Consider the following 18,135-nt stretch of genomic DNA (forward strand, 5'->3'; position numbering starts at 1 on the left):
CAGCATCCTTTGACGGGTATTCGATTTTTGTGCTGTTAATCAGAGGCTTTCCTATTTGCATGTAGAAGGTGAATCAAATGTCAGAAATCTGCTTTTCAGCCTTTTCTGTAGCTGCCAAAAATCCAAATGCCCTGGAATTCATACCATACAGGTTCAGACAATGACACACTGGCTACATCTGTGATGACAGTTTAACTATGCAAGGTTCTGTCTATGCTTTGAGATATTTAAAACAGCCCCAAATGGTTTTCCTGGCCAACTAGGTGTATCACAACTTGTCCCCAGGTTCCGGAGTTTGCATAGGACAAAGACCATTTCCAGTAGGCAATTTGAATGTAACTGCCTGCTTTTGGAAGCAAAAAATAGTTTAGAAGAATGAAGTTGGCCAATCTGTGCCACTTCTTCCTAGTGACAGCTAACGTTCCCTGGGAGCGTTTAATTTATCCATCAAGTAATATCACCCTCATGCAGATGTAATAGGAAAGTCTCTGTATTCTGGGTGAAGTAAATAAGGGTCATAGCTGATCCTGCTTTGAGCAGAAGGTGGGACGAGTGATCTTCTCATGTCCAGTCCAAACTGAACTGTCCCATGATCCTACGGTTCAATTACACAGGCAACATTTTGGTTGGGCTCAACAGATTTGTGGAATTTTCCTAAATGAACTCAAGTGCTTTTTGGTGGTGACATGAGATGGTAGTAGGTGAACCGAGGTAAGTGCTCTTTCTTGGTGTGATTCTGGGAACTGTGTCATACTTGCAAAGGAGCTATCAATTATTTTAAAAAAGCTAGGTAATAGGGTGCACTAAACCGGTGACAGCTCAAAGAATACAGCTCAGGTACTATGACTCACAGGATATAACACTTTGTAGATGGACTTCACACAGCACTGAATTTACAATTTAAGGAGGATATTATCCCAAGAAGCCAGTTTAAAATAGCTCCAGGGTGAGTTTACCTTGGAATTAGAGCTGGATTCCAATGTCAGCAGAAACTATTATCTGGAGAAGTTTCATATCGTCAGACTTATCATTAATATAACTGATTTGCTCTGAGTTCAGATGGATACTATAGCAACATGGTCAGAGTTGAACCACTGTTGTATTCCTGTTTCTTAAATCTCTCTGCTCTGAGAGGCAGGAAGCTAATATAGCACAAGGGACTACAAAAAATATTATCAGAAGTCTGCTTTTTCATTTGAAAACTCTCTTATAAAAAGCTGTATAAATATATACACTCCTATGCCATTTTGCCAACATTGCTTTTATTACATTTGGTGGCACATTCAAAGAAAAAAGGTCTCAGAGGTACACGATCCTATTAATCTCTGCCCAGTTCAATTCAGCAAAAACAGGGAAAGAGACTGTCTTCTGATGCTCTGTTCTTTCACAGTCAGTGGCTGAAAGGGACAAGTGGAGGTGACGATGTGATCCAGCCCCAGTGTGAAACCTATTCACTCTGTGGCCTGTCTGAAAAGTGCTGGCTGAACTTGTGAATATCTTGTAAAGCCCCTTTCCACCACCATACAGAAATGAAGGTAAGCAATAGGGTTTGATTCTGTGAAGCATTTGACTGTCTTCTGTGAATCAGGGCTAATTACAACATAGGCTGAGCCGTGTGTATTGTACAAGAAATAATCTGTGGAAGGAATCCAGAACGGGATCAATTATATAATTATATAATTATAAAATTAAATAACTATTGATTAATCACAGAATATGAAAGCAATTCCTGGTTGTTTCTCTGACTAAGTATCTTCTTTAACAAGCATTGATCACTTTATGATTTTTTTTAATACTCAGCAGATGAAGTTAAAAGCAGTTTTTCCTGCAAAAGGCAGGAAACCTGCCAGGTCAGTCACTGAGATAATCTGAAATATTTGTGGTGTTTGGGTTTTTGTTTGTTTGTTTGTTGTGGGGATTTTTTTGTTTTGTTTTTGTTAGTTGGTTGTCTTTTTTTTCCCCTCTCATGAACTGATGTCACTATTAGTAGCTAATTACAGACTTTTAATGAAGACAAACTGTTATCTAATTTCTGGAGTTTAGCTTGCATTGTATGCTGGGACTATTTTTTCTGTCATAATAATTACTCTTTCAGCTGGTATTTTAGTGGGAAATAATCCAAGAAACAAAATACTCAGAACTCCTGGGCTTACCAAACAAATACACCAGCATAAAGATTTGTCTGAATTTCCACTGTGGTGTGGATTGTTGTTGGATTTCCATCGTTAGACCATGTGAGTGAGTCCTTGGGAAGGTGGGCCTCACACAACCTCCCTCCCCCCTCTTTTCCCAGTTAGAAGGATTTTAAGAATAAGGATATTTGAGCAGATGCTGGTGAAAGCGGCAGCCTTTAACCCCTGCAGGCAGCTCCTGTCACTTATGCTGCCACTGTGTCCCCAGCTGAAGAGCAGAAGGGACAGTTACATTGTCCACCCTGATAACCTGTGCCACACAGCCTGGTACATTTTGCCCACTTGTGCTCTTTTGTATTCCAGTAACTTGTGCCTGATGGAAGTATTTACTGTAGGAAGAAATTCAGGTTTGATTCAAAAACACTGAGGGACAGAAAAGCCATCACTTCTCTTGGTAATACCAACGCCCATTTTTAAATCTAGTGTTTTCTGCCCATAAAATTTTTTATGTGCTGCTACCAAATAACTTCTCAATCCTTTTTTTTTGCTTAGCTAAAGAGATCAAGCTTCTCAATTCTCTTATTTTAAAGGCACTTCTGCTTCATGAATTATTTTTGTGACATTCCCCTGCACCCTTATAAAAATGTTTAATAAGCTTTTTAAAATGAGGCCACCACAGCAAGATTCATTATTCTCATCTTGGTCTTGACACTGGCAGACTACGCTCTATAATTTCCACTTTGGAAGTACTCTTTCCTCTTCTTTATGATTATTTCCTTCACCTCTCTTTACAGTCCTTCCTCTACTTCCACTTTTTATCATGCTTCCTCTCCTTTCTCCTTTACCTTACTTTCCCTCTGAACTTTCCTTGCTATGCTTTATGTAACTACTCCTCTCCCCACAGCCCAACCCAAAGAATGGAAAGCCCCAATGAACAAGCATGCTAATATCTTTCTGGAGCATAACATGATATTTAGAAATCATCTCAGTTCAGATATACTTTTATGTTTCTCTTATCTATTTTACATCCATTTTAATACATTTGAGGAAGCAATTTTCTCACCAAATCTAATCTCATTTTATTGTTAGGTCTTAGCTTATGTTTCATATTTTACTGTCAGGAAATAGATACCTCCATCCTGAATCTTATCACATATCATACTATCATGATTTTAGCTGGGATAGAGTTAATTTTCTTTATAGTAACTAGTATGGGGTTGTGTTTTGCATTTGTGCTAAAAACAGTGTTGACAATGTGGATATGTTTTAGTTGTTGCTGGGTAGTGCTCACACTAGTCAAGGACTTTTCCAGCTTCCCATGCTCTGTCAGGGGCACAAGAAGCCGGGAGGGGAGGGGGCACAGCCAAGACAGATGACCCAAACTGGCCAAAGGGATATTCCATATCATATGACACCATGCTCAGTATCTTAACTGGGGGGAGTTGGCTGGGACGGGCAGCAATCGCAGCTCGGGGACGGGCAGCATCAGTCGGCAGGTGGTGAGCAGTCGGATCACTTTTTCTCCAGGGTTTAATTTCTCTCTTTTGTTATTTTCCTTTTCATTGTATTATCATCATCATCATCATCATCATCATTATCATTGTTATGATCATTATTACTGTTACCATTTTATTTTAACTATTAAACTGTTCTTATCTCAACCCACAAGCTTTCTTACTTTTGCTCTTCCAATTCTCTCCCCCATCCCACTGGGGTGGGGGGAGTAAGTGAGCGGCTGTGTGGTGCTTAGTTGCTGAGTGGGGCTAAACCACAACACCTCCATAATCCCACCCATCTGGCACTCCAACACGGCTTCGGAATCTCACTAACATGCAATGAAAATGCTGATGAGTGCTTTCTTCTTACAAATCTTTTCCTCCCCATATAGATATAATATGGCTGCTCTTTTTTGTAGGTAAGAGCAGTTGCAGGTTTAGTTTCCCTGCATGTTATCTCTGACACCCATTTAGCTTGGGTGATAACTGTTAAAATAAAACATTATCATCTGATGACTAAACATTCCACTAACATCTCATTTCTATGAACTGTCAGTACAGACAGGCATTAATACAATAAAATGAAATACAGGAAGAGTTATGCTGCATGTGAAAATATATGAAAATCAGCTAAATATATGAATCTTGGTGAACAGCTTGTTCTTTTTATTTTGATTTGTGTTTCCAACTGCAGCTAAAGAGAGTTTACAGGAAGTTGGGTTTTGCAAGACAGCTGGAGTTAGGATTCTTGCTCGTACACGAATGTGATGGGGCAAAGCTTCCTTGCTTTAGAGTAAATATAAGATTTCATGGAACCTTTCCATGGCTGAAAGTTGCATTTCAATAGTACTCAATGGTTAAGGGAGCAAAGTACCAGACAACATACTGGAATAAAAATAATAGCTTTTCTTTTATAACATTTGTAACAAGACACGGCGATGCAAAAAAATCATTACAGATAAAATAATAATCTTGGATTGTTTTACTGTGTTCTGAACAGGTCCTTATATCTGCAAAGAGAGAAGTGGAGCAGCAAAACTCAAGTCTAGATCCTTGGTATATGAGCTTAAGATCAAATTGTAGCTTCTCAATTTACAATAATGTAACACTTTACATCTGTCCATGTAGAATTATTTTACATGTTGTGTAATGAATAGATTTGAAATTCTTGCTCAATTCCTGCTGACCGTGCAGTCTTCAAGAAGGCTAGAAGGAAAATTCAGTAATTGTACCCTGAGATGGCAGATTTTTGGACACTGCCTTACTGAAAGTGGTGGTACTGGTTCTTGAAATATTACCAACTACCTGTTGTCAATGGAGAGAACAGGAATCTTGGAGGACTTGCAGGGGAAAATCTGGTCTGTGTAATGCAACACATCCTTCTGCATTAATTGCTTAAAGAATTTAAACTTGTACAAAAATCAGGAGTTTTAAAAGTACTGGGATTGCTCTCCATGATCTAGGTGCCTAAATCCCAATTCTAGATACAATGTTGTAGCATAGACACTGGCTTTTGTTTTAATGTCTAATTCTTAAGCTAGCCTAAGTGCTTGAGCTAAAATATAGCTAAAATTTAAAGCTAAGATGTAGCTCTGCAAGAGGGAGAAGAAACAACTATTCATGTAGGCTTTATGAGTAGAAAAATTTTTGGACATTTCCTGTAAACATCTTCTGATTTGCAAGAAGGCTTTGAGTCTGTCTATATAACCTCAATGTAATTGTGAAGTCTGAATGATGGTTTCTCATATCTTGGAACACATCCCTTTCACTTTGGACATACAAAATATTTATCTGTGAAATCTTCAGATGAAGATGAAAAGATTATAATCATCAAAATGTTATTTCTATAAAGTTTTAGATCTGATCAAATTTTGCATTGACCAATATCGTAGAAACTCAGTTTTCTAAAGAAGGGCTTTTTTCATTTTCACTGTGCAAAATATCTACTAATTTAAGTTCTAATTAATAGACTGTAGATAACCCCAGATTCTCTCAGAAATGTGGACTGAAGTATTTGTAATATCCCATGGAAGGATTAGTCCTCGTGAACTATATGAGCACACACTAAGGTAAGTAACATAAGGCTCCTATAATCTGAACAGAAGAGGCTGGGGGGGAAACCATGGTCATTGAATTGACAGAAATACAGACACTGAGATTATAAAATAAATTGGAGTGGCTGATACACCAGCAGGCTGTGCTGCCATTCAGCAAGACCTGGACAGGCTGGAGAGCTGGGCCGAGGGGAACCTCATGAACCCCAGGCACCAGTACAGGTTGGGGGCTGACCTGCTGGAAAGCAGCTCTGCTGAGAAGGACCTTGAAGTGCTGGTGGGCAGCAAGTTGACCATGAGCCAGCAACATGTTCTTGTAGCCAAGAAAGTCAATGGTATCCTGGGGAGCATTAAAAGGAGTGTGGCCAGCAGATCGAGAGAGGTTATCCTCCCCCTCTACTCTGCCCTAGTGAGACCACATTTGGAGTGCTGTGTCTAGTTTTGGGCTCCCCAGTTTAAGAAGGATGTGGAACTGCTTGAGCAAGTCCAGAGGAGAGCTACGAAGATGATTAGGGGGCTGGAGCACCTCCCTTATCAGGAAAGGCTGAGAGACCTGGGTGTGTTTAGCCTGGAGGAGAGGAGACTGAGGGGCGATCTGTCAAGAGGATGGGGTCAAACTCTTTCCAGTGCCCCAGCGACAGGACAGGGGCAACGGCCACAAGTTGGAACATATAAGTTCCACCTGAATATAAGGAAGAAGTTCTTTCTTTTGAGGGTGACAGAGCAGTGGAACAGGCTGCCGAGGGAGGCTGTGGAGTCTCCTTCCCTGGAGAAATTAAAAAACCACCTGGACACATTCCTGTGCTCCGTGCTCAAGCAGGAAGGTTGGACAAGATGATCTCCAGAGGTCCCTTCCAACCCACATTATTCTGTGATTCTGTGATTCTGTGACTCTGTGAACTGAATTATCCTGGGATGACTGAAGTTCTAATGGACTTTGGTTTCTCAGTTCTCACTGAATATAACAATGTTGTGGTTTAGCCCCAGTCAGCAACTAAACACCAACTAAAACCAACCCTGTGAGGTACAGGAGAGAATCGGAGAAACAAAAGGAAAAAAAAAACTTGTGGGTTGAGATAAGAACAGTTTAATAGTTAAAATAAAATGGTGATCATAATAACAATGATTATGATGATGATAATAATAACAACAATAACAATAATAATAATGAAATAATAATAGTAAAAAGGAAAAGGGAAAAAAACCCACAAGTGATACAACCGCTCACTACCCGCCAGCCCAACGCTATTGGTCCCCAAGCTACGATTTCTGCCCACTCACCCTGGCCACCCCTCCCAGGTAACATACTGGGCATGACGCTACATGATATGGAATATCCCTTTGGCCAGTTTGAATCTGCTCTCTTAGCTGTGCCCCCTCCCCTCCCGGCTTCTTGTGCACCTGGTGGAGCGTGGGAAGCTGGAAAAGCCCTTGACTAGTGTGAGCACTACCCAGCAACAACCAAACCATCGGTGTGTTATCAACATTGTTTTCATACTGCGTCCAAAGCACAGCACTGTGCCAGCTGCAGTGAAGAAAACCAACTCTATCCCAGCTAAAACCATGACAATATCCACCCCTTATTCCATCCCATTTACGTCATGCTCAGGTCCCGTACTATCTAATACAACTTCGATAACCCCTCCCCACCTTCTCATCCTTTAATAGAACATACAGATTTCATTTATCATTCCCCTAGTCTATGGACCACCCCTGTAGAATGTCTGTGAAATGTTCACAAATGTCCATTGAGTTCATTTAGTCCATGACTTTGCACTCCATCTATTTTATGAGTCTTTTAGGGGCAGAGAGCGGGTGTGTGTGGTGTTGGATTGTTGCAAGCTGAAGTCAGTCCTTATTCTATCACCGCTGCACTTTGCTTGGTTCAATGGAAGTTCATTTTTTGTATTAATTTGGGAGATTCCCACCACGATACCATTGATATGGCATATAGCAACCATAGTAGTAATGACATACAACATTACATAGCAATTAACATCTTACTATTCAGTTCATTGGCTGTTTTCACCCAAAATCAAATCTTGAGGCACACACTGGACTCCTCCATCCTCCCACATTACCCACCAAGTGCACCCAGGACCTCGAGGAAAAGCAATCCCACGAATGGGTTTGCCTTTGCCTGAGGCAGGAAGAACCCAGGCTGTTTTGCCCAGCATGTTTTTTACATGCACTGCAGGGACTCTATCCCCTTCCAGGGTACGTAAGGGTTCTGACTGGGCAGGGCAGCTCGACTGGCAGATCCCCTCGTGTTGACTAACCACGTGGCTTTTGCTAAATGTGTATCCCAGTGTTTAAATGTTCCACCCCCCCTCATTGCTCTCAGTGTAGTTTTTAACAGTCCATTATATCTTTCAATTTTCCCAGAGGCTGGTGCTTGATAGGGGATGTGATACACCCACTCAATGCCGTGCTCCTCGGCCCCGGTGTCTATGAGGCTATTTCGGAAATGAGTCCCGTTGTCTGACTCAATCCTCTCTGGGGTGCCCTGTCGCCACAGGACTTGTTTCTCAAGACCCAGGATAGTGTTCCGGGCAGTGGCGTGGGGGACAGGAGATGTTTCCAGCCAGTGCGTGGTTGCTTCTACCATTGTAAGCACATGGCGCTTGCCTTGGCGGGTCTGTGGGAGTGTGATATAGTCAATTTGCCAGGCCTCCCCATATTTATATTTCAGCCATCGTCCCCCATACCACAGAGGCTTTACCTGCTTCTCTTGCTTGATTGCAGCGCATGTGTCACATTCGTGGATAGCCTGTGCAATAGCGTCCATGGTCAAGTCCACCCCTCAGTCACGAACCCACCTGTATGTCGCATCTCTCCCTTGATGGCCTGAGGTGTCATGGGCCCACCGAGCTAGAAATAGTTCACCCTTATGCTGCCAGTCCAGATCCACCTCAGCCACTTCAATCTTGGCAGTCTGATCTACCTGCTGGTTGTTTCAATGTTCTTCAGTGGCCCGACTCTTGGGGACGTGAGCATCCACATGCTGTACTTTCACAACCAGGTTCTCTACCCGGGCAGCAATATCTTGCCACAATGTCGCAGCCCAGATGGGTTTGCCTCTGCGCTGCCAGTTGCTTTGCTTCCATTGCTGTAACCAGCCCCACAGAGTGTTTACCACCATCCATGAGTCACTAGAGAGATAGAGCACTGGCCACTTTTCCCGTTCAGCAATGTCTAAGGTCAGCTGGATGGCCTTTACCTCTGCAAACTTGCTTGATTACCTTCTCCTTTAGCAGTTTCTGTGACTTGCTGTATAGGACTCCGATCAGCAGCCTTCCATCTCCGGTGCTTTCCCACAAGGCGACAGGACCCATCAGTGAACAGGGCATACTGCTTTTCATCTTCTGACAGTTTGTTATACAGTGGGGCTTCTTCAGCACGTGTCACCTCCTCCTCTGGTGATAATCCAAATTCTTTGCCTTCTGGCCAGTCCATAATCACTTCCAAGGTTCCTGGGCGACTGGGGTTTCCTACTCGAGCCCGCTGGGTGATCAGTGCAACCCATTTACGCCACGTAGCATCAGTTGCATGGTGTGTAGAGGGGATGTTTCCTTTGAACAGCCAGCCCAGCACTGGCAGTCGGGGTGCCAGGAGCAACTGTGCCTCAGTACCAACCACTTCTGAAGCAGCTTGAACCCCTTCACATGCTGCCAATATCTCTTTTCAGTTGGAGCTTTGGACCCTCTGTATCCCCAACTCCAAAACCCTAGGGGTCGACCCCAGGTCTCCCCAGGTGCTTTCTGCCAGAGGCTCCAGGTAGGGCCATTCTCCCCGGCTGCAGTGTAGGGCACAGTTTTTACAGCTTGTCCTGCCCGGACTGGCCCAAGAGCTACTGCATGAACTATCTCCTGTTTAATCTGTTCAAAGGCTTGTTGTTGCTCAGGGCCCCATTTGAAATCATTCTTCTGGATCACTTGATAGAGAGGGCTTATGATCATACTGTAATTTGGATTATGCATTCTCCAAAAACCCACAACGCCCAAGAAAACTTGTGTTTCCTTTTTCCTAGTTGGTGGAGACATGGCTGCTATTTTGTTGATCACATCCATGGGGATCTGATAACGTCCATCTTGCCATTTGATTCCTAAGAACTGGTTCTCTTGTGCGGGTCCCTTGACTTTACTTTGTTTTATTGCAAAACCAGCCTTCAGAAGGATTTGCACTATTTTCTTTCCTTTCTCAAAAACTTCTTCTGCTGTGTTGCCCCACACGATGATGTCATCAATGTATTGAAGGTGTTCGGGAGCTCCACCTTGTTCGAATGCATTATGGATCAGTCCATGGCAAATGGTAGGGCTGTGTTTCCACCCGTGGGGCAGTCAATTCCAGGTGTACTGGACACCCCTCCAAGTAAAACAAACTGTGGCCTGCACTCTGCTGCCAGAGGGATTGAGAAGAATGCATTAGCAATATCAATTGTGGCATACCACTTGGCTGCCTTTGACTCCAGTTCGTATTGAAGTTCTAGCATGCCCGGCACGGCAGCATTCAGTGGCGGAGTGACTTCGTTCAGGCCACGATAGTCTACTGTTTGTTTCCACTCTTCTTGAGTGAGCTGATATCTTGCAGCTCACTCAAGGATAGAGATCAGGTAGTTTCCATTTCTTTTATGAGTTCTTCCTCTTCCTCCTCCTCTCCTCATGATGGCCCTGCTCTTCCATTGTCTCTTTCTAAACAAGTTGAATTTCTCTTCCAAGATTTCTTCTTGTGTATAGGGGCGACTGATACTGGCATGGTTGATCCTCTGATTCAGCTGCAGTGCTTCTCACTGGGGCTGGAGTAGCCACAGCATCTGTCACGGGGTTTTGAGTGGCCACAGTGCTTGTCGCTTTCCTTGTCTTTGTCTTTTTAGAATCAGAGGGCTTCTCTTCCCCTTTGGGGTACTGAACAGTGTTAAACAGGGCTCGATAGGCATGGGCCAGGCCCCAGCACATCGCAGTGGTTTGTATCTCTCTGGAATTGCCAGGGTGACAGCATACTTCCTCCAATTGTTCTACTAATTTTTCAGGATTCTGCACTTGTTCAGGAGTGAAGTCCCACAACACCGGGGGTGCCCTCTGTCTTAGGCATTTGCCCATACTATCCCACATACCCTGCCACAAATAGCTACTGAGCCTTGGGGCAGATCTCTGGATTATATTCTTATATTGCATATTAACCGTGGACAGAACAGAAACAGTCTGCCAAAGCAATATCAACAGATGTATCTTAACTACGCAAGGATGTTCAAGATACTGAAAAGTTGTTGTAATGAAGGAGGAGGGTTTATAGAAGATGGTAGCTAAGGTTCAGTTCAGTATTTCCTCCACAAAAAACCTCTCAGAGGAGGAGGTAAAATTGTTAATTGTATCCATGAGGTGGTACCCAATGTACAGTAACGGCTTCAATATAAACTTCAAATACCAAATAAAACTCAAGGCAATCACTGCAGAGCACAGCAGACCACAAAAACCAACACCAATCTTTAACAAACACGGCAAATACAAGATAAACTAATCAGTAGATCAGATAAACTAATACTGTGACCAGCAACTGTTATTATCTCAAACCCTTCATGCCCCACATTGGGTGTCAAAAAGCACAGTCGTGTTTTAGCCCCAGTCGGCATCTAAGCACCACGCAGCCGCTCGCTCACTCCCCCCACCCCTGTGGGATGGGGGAGAGAATCAGAAGAGCAAAAGCAAAAAAACCTTGTGGGTTGAGATAAGAACAGTTTAATAGTTAAAATAAAATGGTAATTATAATAATGATTATGATAATAATAATAAAATAATAATAATGATAATATAATAAAATACGTAATAAAAAGGAAAAGGGAAAAAAACCCACAAGTGATACAACCGCTCACCACCCACTGACCGACGCTGCCCGTCCCCGAGCCGCGATTGCTGCCTCCTCCCGGCCAGCCCCTCCCAGGTAACATACTGGGCATGACATTGCATGATATGGAATATCCCTTTGGCCATTTTGAATACACTCTCTCAGCTGTGCCCCCTCCCCTCCCGGCTTCTTGTGCACCTGGTGGAGCGTGGGAAGCTGGAAAAGCCCTTGACTAGTGTGAGCACTACCCAGCAACAACCAAACCATCGGTGTGTTATCAACATTGTTTTCATACTAAGCCCAAAGCACAGCACTGTGCCAGCTGCAGTGAAGAAAACTAACTCTATCCCAGCTAAAACCATGACAAGCTGTCATTTAAAATACTAAAACTACAGTACCATTTCTGCTGGATTACTGCCTTTGAGACTTGGTTCATAAAAGGGCACCAGGGTGTTAGACATTTCCACAGGTGACAGGAGATTCAGAGGAATTTACTATCTTAGAAGAAAAATAACTTAAAAGGGGTTTGCTGCAGATGGTATTACCAAGCAAATGGAAATTATTTGATGTGTGTCTCCAAGAATTTTTAACAACGTTGGTAGCTTTTTTCATCTGCGTATGTTCTCTAATTCATATTTCACTTTCACTGTGGGGATTCCAGAAGCAAAATATTGATTACTTTGTGCAGCGTTTATGCTGTGATAATTGAATCCAATCTTCTTAATGATCATTGTTTCATAATCATTATTCATTTACATTTTCTATTAATTAATTTTTGTCAAATTCTTTCTTTATTAAGTAGTAATGTAGCTGCAGTACGGATTAACTGTCTGGTGTATGTAATGAAACACACTCAGATTAAAGGAGGAATGCAGTCTGGAAAAGAAACAGACAAAGAGATTGGACAGAAAAACATCCATGGAGAGAGTGCTTGGGTTAGGCATCAGTGTTTTAGGGAGACAGCAACAGAAGAGGGATTTGGAGGAGGGGAACTCAGCAACATTGATATCAAGGATAAAAAAGAGAAAACCTCTCTTGGAGCATTAGATGTTGGTAACTGTCACAGTAAATCGGTGGGCAAGCTCTATACATGGACTGCTGAAACATTGTTATTATTAATCCTGATTGCATCAAAATTCAATAATCTATCAGCAACACAACTGTATTTACCTGATGGAAACACATCCATTAATTAAGACACTTTCAGCCCTTATGGATTTAAGCCCCAGTGTAATTTAACATTAAAATTTGCTCATCTGGCAAAATTTGGTGCTTATGAGTTTGTCTATGTGCTAGTTTCCAAACAGCTGTCTATTCAATGTTTATATTGTTTTATTTCATTAAAGGGATTACTGGAAGCAATTCAGTCTCCTCATCATCAACGTCCTCTTAAAAATGACAACAGCACAAAGTGAGAACGGTTAAGATCTATGAAAACTATCACTCGCACACAGAGCTATCATGTTACATGCTCTGAAACAGCACAGGTTAATAAAATGCATTTAGTGTCTGTTCCCACCCATTACATGGATTGAAAAAGTCCTGCCCTTTTCACAGTGATAATCCTGAGGTCTCTGAACCACCCTAGGAATTACTTGTCTCGTAATAGCATTCGCAGATAAGAAGTTCAGGACACTGTCAGAAACAATGAAACAAGAAGAAGAAGAAGGAAAAAAACAAGCATTACCTGATAGTTTTGATCATGCTGAGCCCCATTTCAACACAGCAGTGTGCATGGTCCTGGCGAGGTTCTGGGAGCCCTGACACGCAGTAGTAACAGTCCCCCAGGATCTTTATTCTGAGACAATGATGTTCCTATATGCAAATGTATCAAAGAGAAAGCAAAGATCTGCAGTTATGTTTTCATAATTGTAGATGAATGTGTAAGTGGTTGAAAAAAGTACTGAAAAAAATATTTTAGAAACTTGTTGATGGATGTTTCTTTCTTGTGATTAGTACAATCTTGTTTTATTTCACTATTGAAATAAAGCACCTTTTTCAGTAAAGTACCATTTTCAGTAAAGAAGGATATAGTGATTTCTGTGTTATGCTAGACAGAGATGGTCTTGCTGATGGTGAGAAATATTTCATCAGAGTTAGGCTGGAAGTTAGGCCAAGGATTCAGGAATGCCTGCTAAGATAATGAATAACCCATTTTAGACTATATTTCTCCAGGGCATCCTTTCTGCCCCTTTTATGTACTGGAAATAAATGCAAAAAACTCTTTCCTCCCAGTGATAATCCCTTCCCACCTAAAGTTTTCACTGTCACGCTGAAGGATTCCCAACATCTATAGGAGCTGATCAAGTGTCTGCAAGCCAAGGATGTCAAAGGTGTCTTGCAATAGTCTTGTACTGTGGAAAAAATGACATTTCTTTGGCAACCAGCTAGAGACATTCTTTACCCTAGGAGCAAATACTGAATTTCATTACTTAAATACATATTAACAGTGTCTTTATAGACTGGAATGACAAACTACTGAGTGATTGGATCATTACTGGAGAGTGGAATGATGATTTGTAAAACTGGTTTGTTAGATGATAAAATTTGGCCTGTGGTATTTATTTCCTTTCTTCTCTTCTCTTCTCTTTCTCTCTGGCAAGCTGTGGTGGAGGCTGCACTAATCAAAGAAGTGGGGATACATTAAATCCACTGGGAAAGAGAGAACTTAAAGTAGAACATAGGAGCAAATGTGAATTTTGACTGTGCCTCAGGAATTGAGTACTGGCCCAAATGAATGGGACTCCAGGCTATTTTTCAAGATTTTCCTAGGAAGAATGAAGCTCTGTAGTTAACCTCAGACAAGTCTTCACAAATCCTAGAGTGGCAAAGGGAACCTACACACTTCTACCCAAAGCTTTTGCAGAAGTCAGATGAAGCTTTAAGCATGCCAGCAAGGGTAAAATCTGCACTGGGCACAGGGCCAAAGTAAGCTGATTCACCCTGAAATCTCCTTAAACCACCAGTAGGAGCTAAGTGTGTTTGAAGCTTTGGCTAAGTCTCCAGCTAATACCATTGCTGGGTCTCAGAGTGCAATGTCTAGCTGCCCAGTTTCACAAGGAAATTAAAGACAAAAGTCAGGCTTATAAAATGTCAATGTTCATATGTAGCTCTCCTCTTTCCTTGCCTGCTTCTCTTCAACCCTTCTGCAGACACATACAAGCGAACATCAGTATTTTTCATATGATTGCAACTGAAATCGTACATCCTATAATCCACCAAAGTATTCATTGTTTAATGTGTTTCTTCCTCAAGGGAAAGAATGAGACATTTGGTTTCACCACACTTTCCAGCTATTTTTTTTTCTATAGAGCGAAACTAGGAAAAAATAAAGTTAATCAACAAGTAGTGAGGACTCAATGGCATAAATCAGTGCATGTTAAACTGTTAGTGGGCTTCCTTAAATTTCTCTCTGTGTTCCCGGGTTAGACAAAATGTAAAGACATAAAGATATAATATAATACAGATTCTAAAAGTCTTTGGCTTTTCTAATAGTGTCATTCAATTGATTCATATTTTAATTGCCATTTGCTTTTACATCTACAAAGTAAAAGGAGCATTTATAATGCCATATTGGTTTGACTGAGGTGTAGTAAAGCAAAAGGCAGCATTTTAAGTCCCTTCAGATCCCCTGCAAATATGTTACAATTGATAATCTCATAATATAATATTGGGGAAAAAAAGGGAAACCAGTCAGTTCCAAGAAAGGGAAAGGGAAAGGGAGACAAGTCTCAAGTAGCATCATATTTTAGTATTATAATTACATTTTTAGATGCAGCATTTATCATGCAGTCTTGCACCTGTACTACCTGCCTGTCTGACAATGTGGGAATCCCCTATTAAGTAAGCATCTAATTCAGAGCAGTTAGAGAACATAGTCTGCAACAAATTAAAACCTCAGCTGTTGGGTTTCTAATGCCTCATTTAAACTGCTGAACTGCTGATTCCATTAAAGACAGATGAGACCTCTGGCACCTGGCTGAATGTCTCTTCATTTGCTAAAAATCAGAACAAGGCAGACCACTTCAGAAATATGTGATTTTTATAAGAATAAGAAAGAAGAATCTGAATGCATAAAAAGGCCAGTTAATGAGAGTTTCATGTATGCAAATGTGAGTACCTCTGTGTGACACAGGATACCCATTCAGCTGCACTTGAACGTATGCTTTTTCTTGTCATGATATGTCATCTCTACATTCATTTGCCAAAGCTCAGGAAGTCATCTATGGAGTGAGATGTCCAAACAGAGATGGCTATATATAGGTGTCCATATGTCAGCCAGTTGTCAAGGCTGCCATTGCAGTTAAATGAGAGCCAGGCAATGCAGTCAGTGAAGCCTAGGTACTGATTCAGCTCACAGATCAAGCATTTGGCTGGCCTTCAGTTCAGTGGTCTACACATAAGCTTACGGTGCATCATTAAGACCCTGGGGTAGGTGAGGCGCTCACACGAGACTAACAGACATGACATAAGGCATATGTCCCTCTGAAGCAGTGCACGGGCCAGGCAGGGTGTCTCTATTGGCACAAGAAGCCACAAGGAGCACTTAAATGACTCCTCGTCTTCCTTATTTTTCTTGTTAGTCAAATCATTATGACTGCTAAACATGAACCATGTTACAGTCTGACTATGTTGTCCTCACCTTTTTTATTCTTCCCTTATTATTCCCATCATACCTGTTTCAAAAGTAAACTATGATTTTTTTATCACTGGAAATGTTTCAGCTGGAAGAATATAATTCAACAGCTGCCAGGAAGGACAGAGGGGTAATGGTATCTGCCTTTGGCAGAGGAGGAATTCATGGTCTCCTGAGATTCCCTCTGATAAGTCTCTAGTTTAATCACATCTATAGTTTAGTCTAGATGCTTTGTCAGGCTGGTTGTATTAGTACATTGTTAGATTTATGGCTAATGGGGTAGCCATGTTGTAGCTGTAAGTAGGAGATTGAGTTTTGTAAGGGCCTACCTACTTTTCAGTAGCATAAAATGATAATAATAGCTTTCAAGATTTTCCTCACACTCTAGAGCTGAAGCTCACTTCCTAAAACCATCTCACTGCAATGGTATCTAAGACTTGCAAGCTGATATTAAATGAAAATGAATTAAAAATATTAACATGTATGAAGAAACTGTAAAATGAGTAAATTATTGCAATAAGAGAAAATGGCCATACAGGAACTTTGATGCAGCAGATATTACACTACAATATTAAACCCTTACACAGTTATGAGGCTGTTATGATCTTCTCTTTATTTTATTTTATTCCTCTTCCCTTTCAATAAGGAATTCCAGAAGTTGTCCTTGGGCATGTAAATGATGCTGATATTACATAGACATTTACTTCAGTATCCATCAGCCTCACACCTGTCCCCATACTCCCTCATTAATGCCATTTACGGAAGATATCAATTAATTTCTCAGCATGTCACAAATAGGGGTTTCTTCCACTGTATTTCACTTGCTACAAGTGAAATATTAAGGGACCTGATTCTGCCAGGACCATTTGAAATTAGTAGAAGCTTTGCCTGGGGATATTGAGCAGACTCAAACACTCAACTACAAATAAAAATAATTCTAGATGAATTCAGTAGCAATTGCTAAGAAATCTTTTTCCAAACCACCTTAATACAAAACAAAAGAAAATATGCAGATTTTTCATAAATAATTACCTCCTACATGTGAATAATTTATGTTTAAACTTATTAAATACATCTTTAGTGACTGGAAGGGAAGCAAAGCAAATTGGCATGAAGTGGAGCTGAAGAAAACAGTTGCTCAAATATCAAGTTACTGAAAGACACAGTCAGAAACTTCATTAATATTTCTTGTTTCCTTGGGCTAAATTTCTGATGAGGGGAAAAAAGTAATTGTGTTTTATAAGTTATGCCACTTTTTCAATTCTGCCCATAGTGAATTAATCACTTCATCTGCTTTTGAAGGGAATCCCATAGGCTAGCGAACAGCCCACAAAAGAGCCCACCTGCACAATCATTGTAATTTCAAGCTAAAAATTTAGAACGTTATGGTGAAAATTACTAAGGGTGAACGGCAGAACAAAGAGATCATCCACATAAATCTTTTAAAAGAGGAACAGAGTGGGAGGAGACAGGGACTTGGCCTTTGTGTACAATAGCTCAGTTCTAAAACATTTGCCAAAGGCATAGGGAACCTAGATGAAAGGCCTTTCTCAGCACGAATGGGGTCTAGGCCGAAGTTCTTAATCAGCAGGTTGTTTTGGGGTGGGCTGGACAGAGAGGTCCATCCAAATTCCTCCTGTTGCTGCTCTGTCACTTTGGACAACAGAGCTGGGACCTTGACAGAGCCAGACAGAGGGAAGTTCTGGAGTCTGGTGATGCAGGCAGAAAGGGAGACCAGGTTTGGGACATGGCTGAAAGGACTGTTTCTATGTTTTATACGCATAAAGGGAAAAATGTGGCAGTCTTTCATCCTCTTTCTGGACCAGGAATACTTAAATATAGCTTTATATTAATTTTTTTTACATAGTTTAACAGATCATGTAAGGTATGATTTCTTTTTTTTTTTTGTAGAATAACCTATAGTGGGGTGGTTAGGACTCCTCCAGGCTGCAGAAAATATGGGTTTGTGGTCTCTA

At 41.3% G+C, this 18,135-nt stretch overlaps 1 protein-coding gene across 2 annotated transcripts in view; it reads right to left on the reverse strand.

Moving 5' to 3' along the window:
• ADCY8 (adenylate cyclase 8) overlaps nt 1-18,135 on the reverse strand; it is a 137,992-nt gene that overhangs the window by 59,986 nt on the left and 59,871 nt on the right. For both annotated transcript variants that reach the window (XM_075085835.1, XM_075085836.1), the window contains exon 5: nt 13,211-13,338. In XM_075085835.1, the coding sequence (XP_074941936.1) occupies nt 13,211-13,338 (128 nt within the window). The remainder of the gene's footprint in view (nt 1-13,210; nt 13,339-18,135) is intronic.

This window comes from Phalacrocorax aristotelis, chromosome 2, assembly GCF_949628215.1.
Source record: "Phalacrocorax aristotelis chromosome 2, bGulAri2.1, whole genome shotgun sequence".
NCBI classification, from domain to species: domain Eukaryota; kingdom Metazoa; phylum Chordata; class Aves; order Suliformes; family Phalacrocoracidae; genus Phalacrocorax; species Phalacrocorax aristotelis.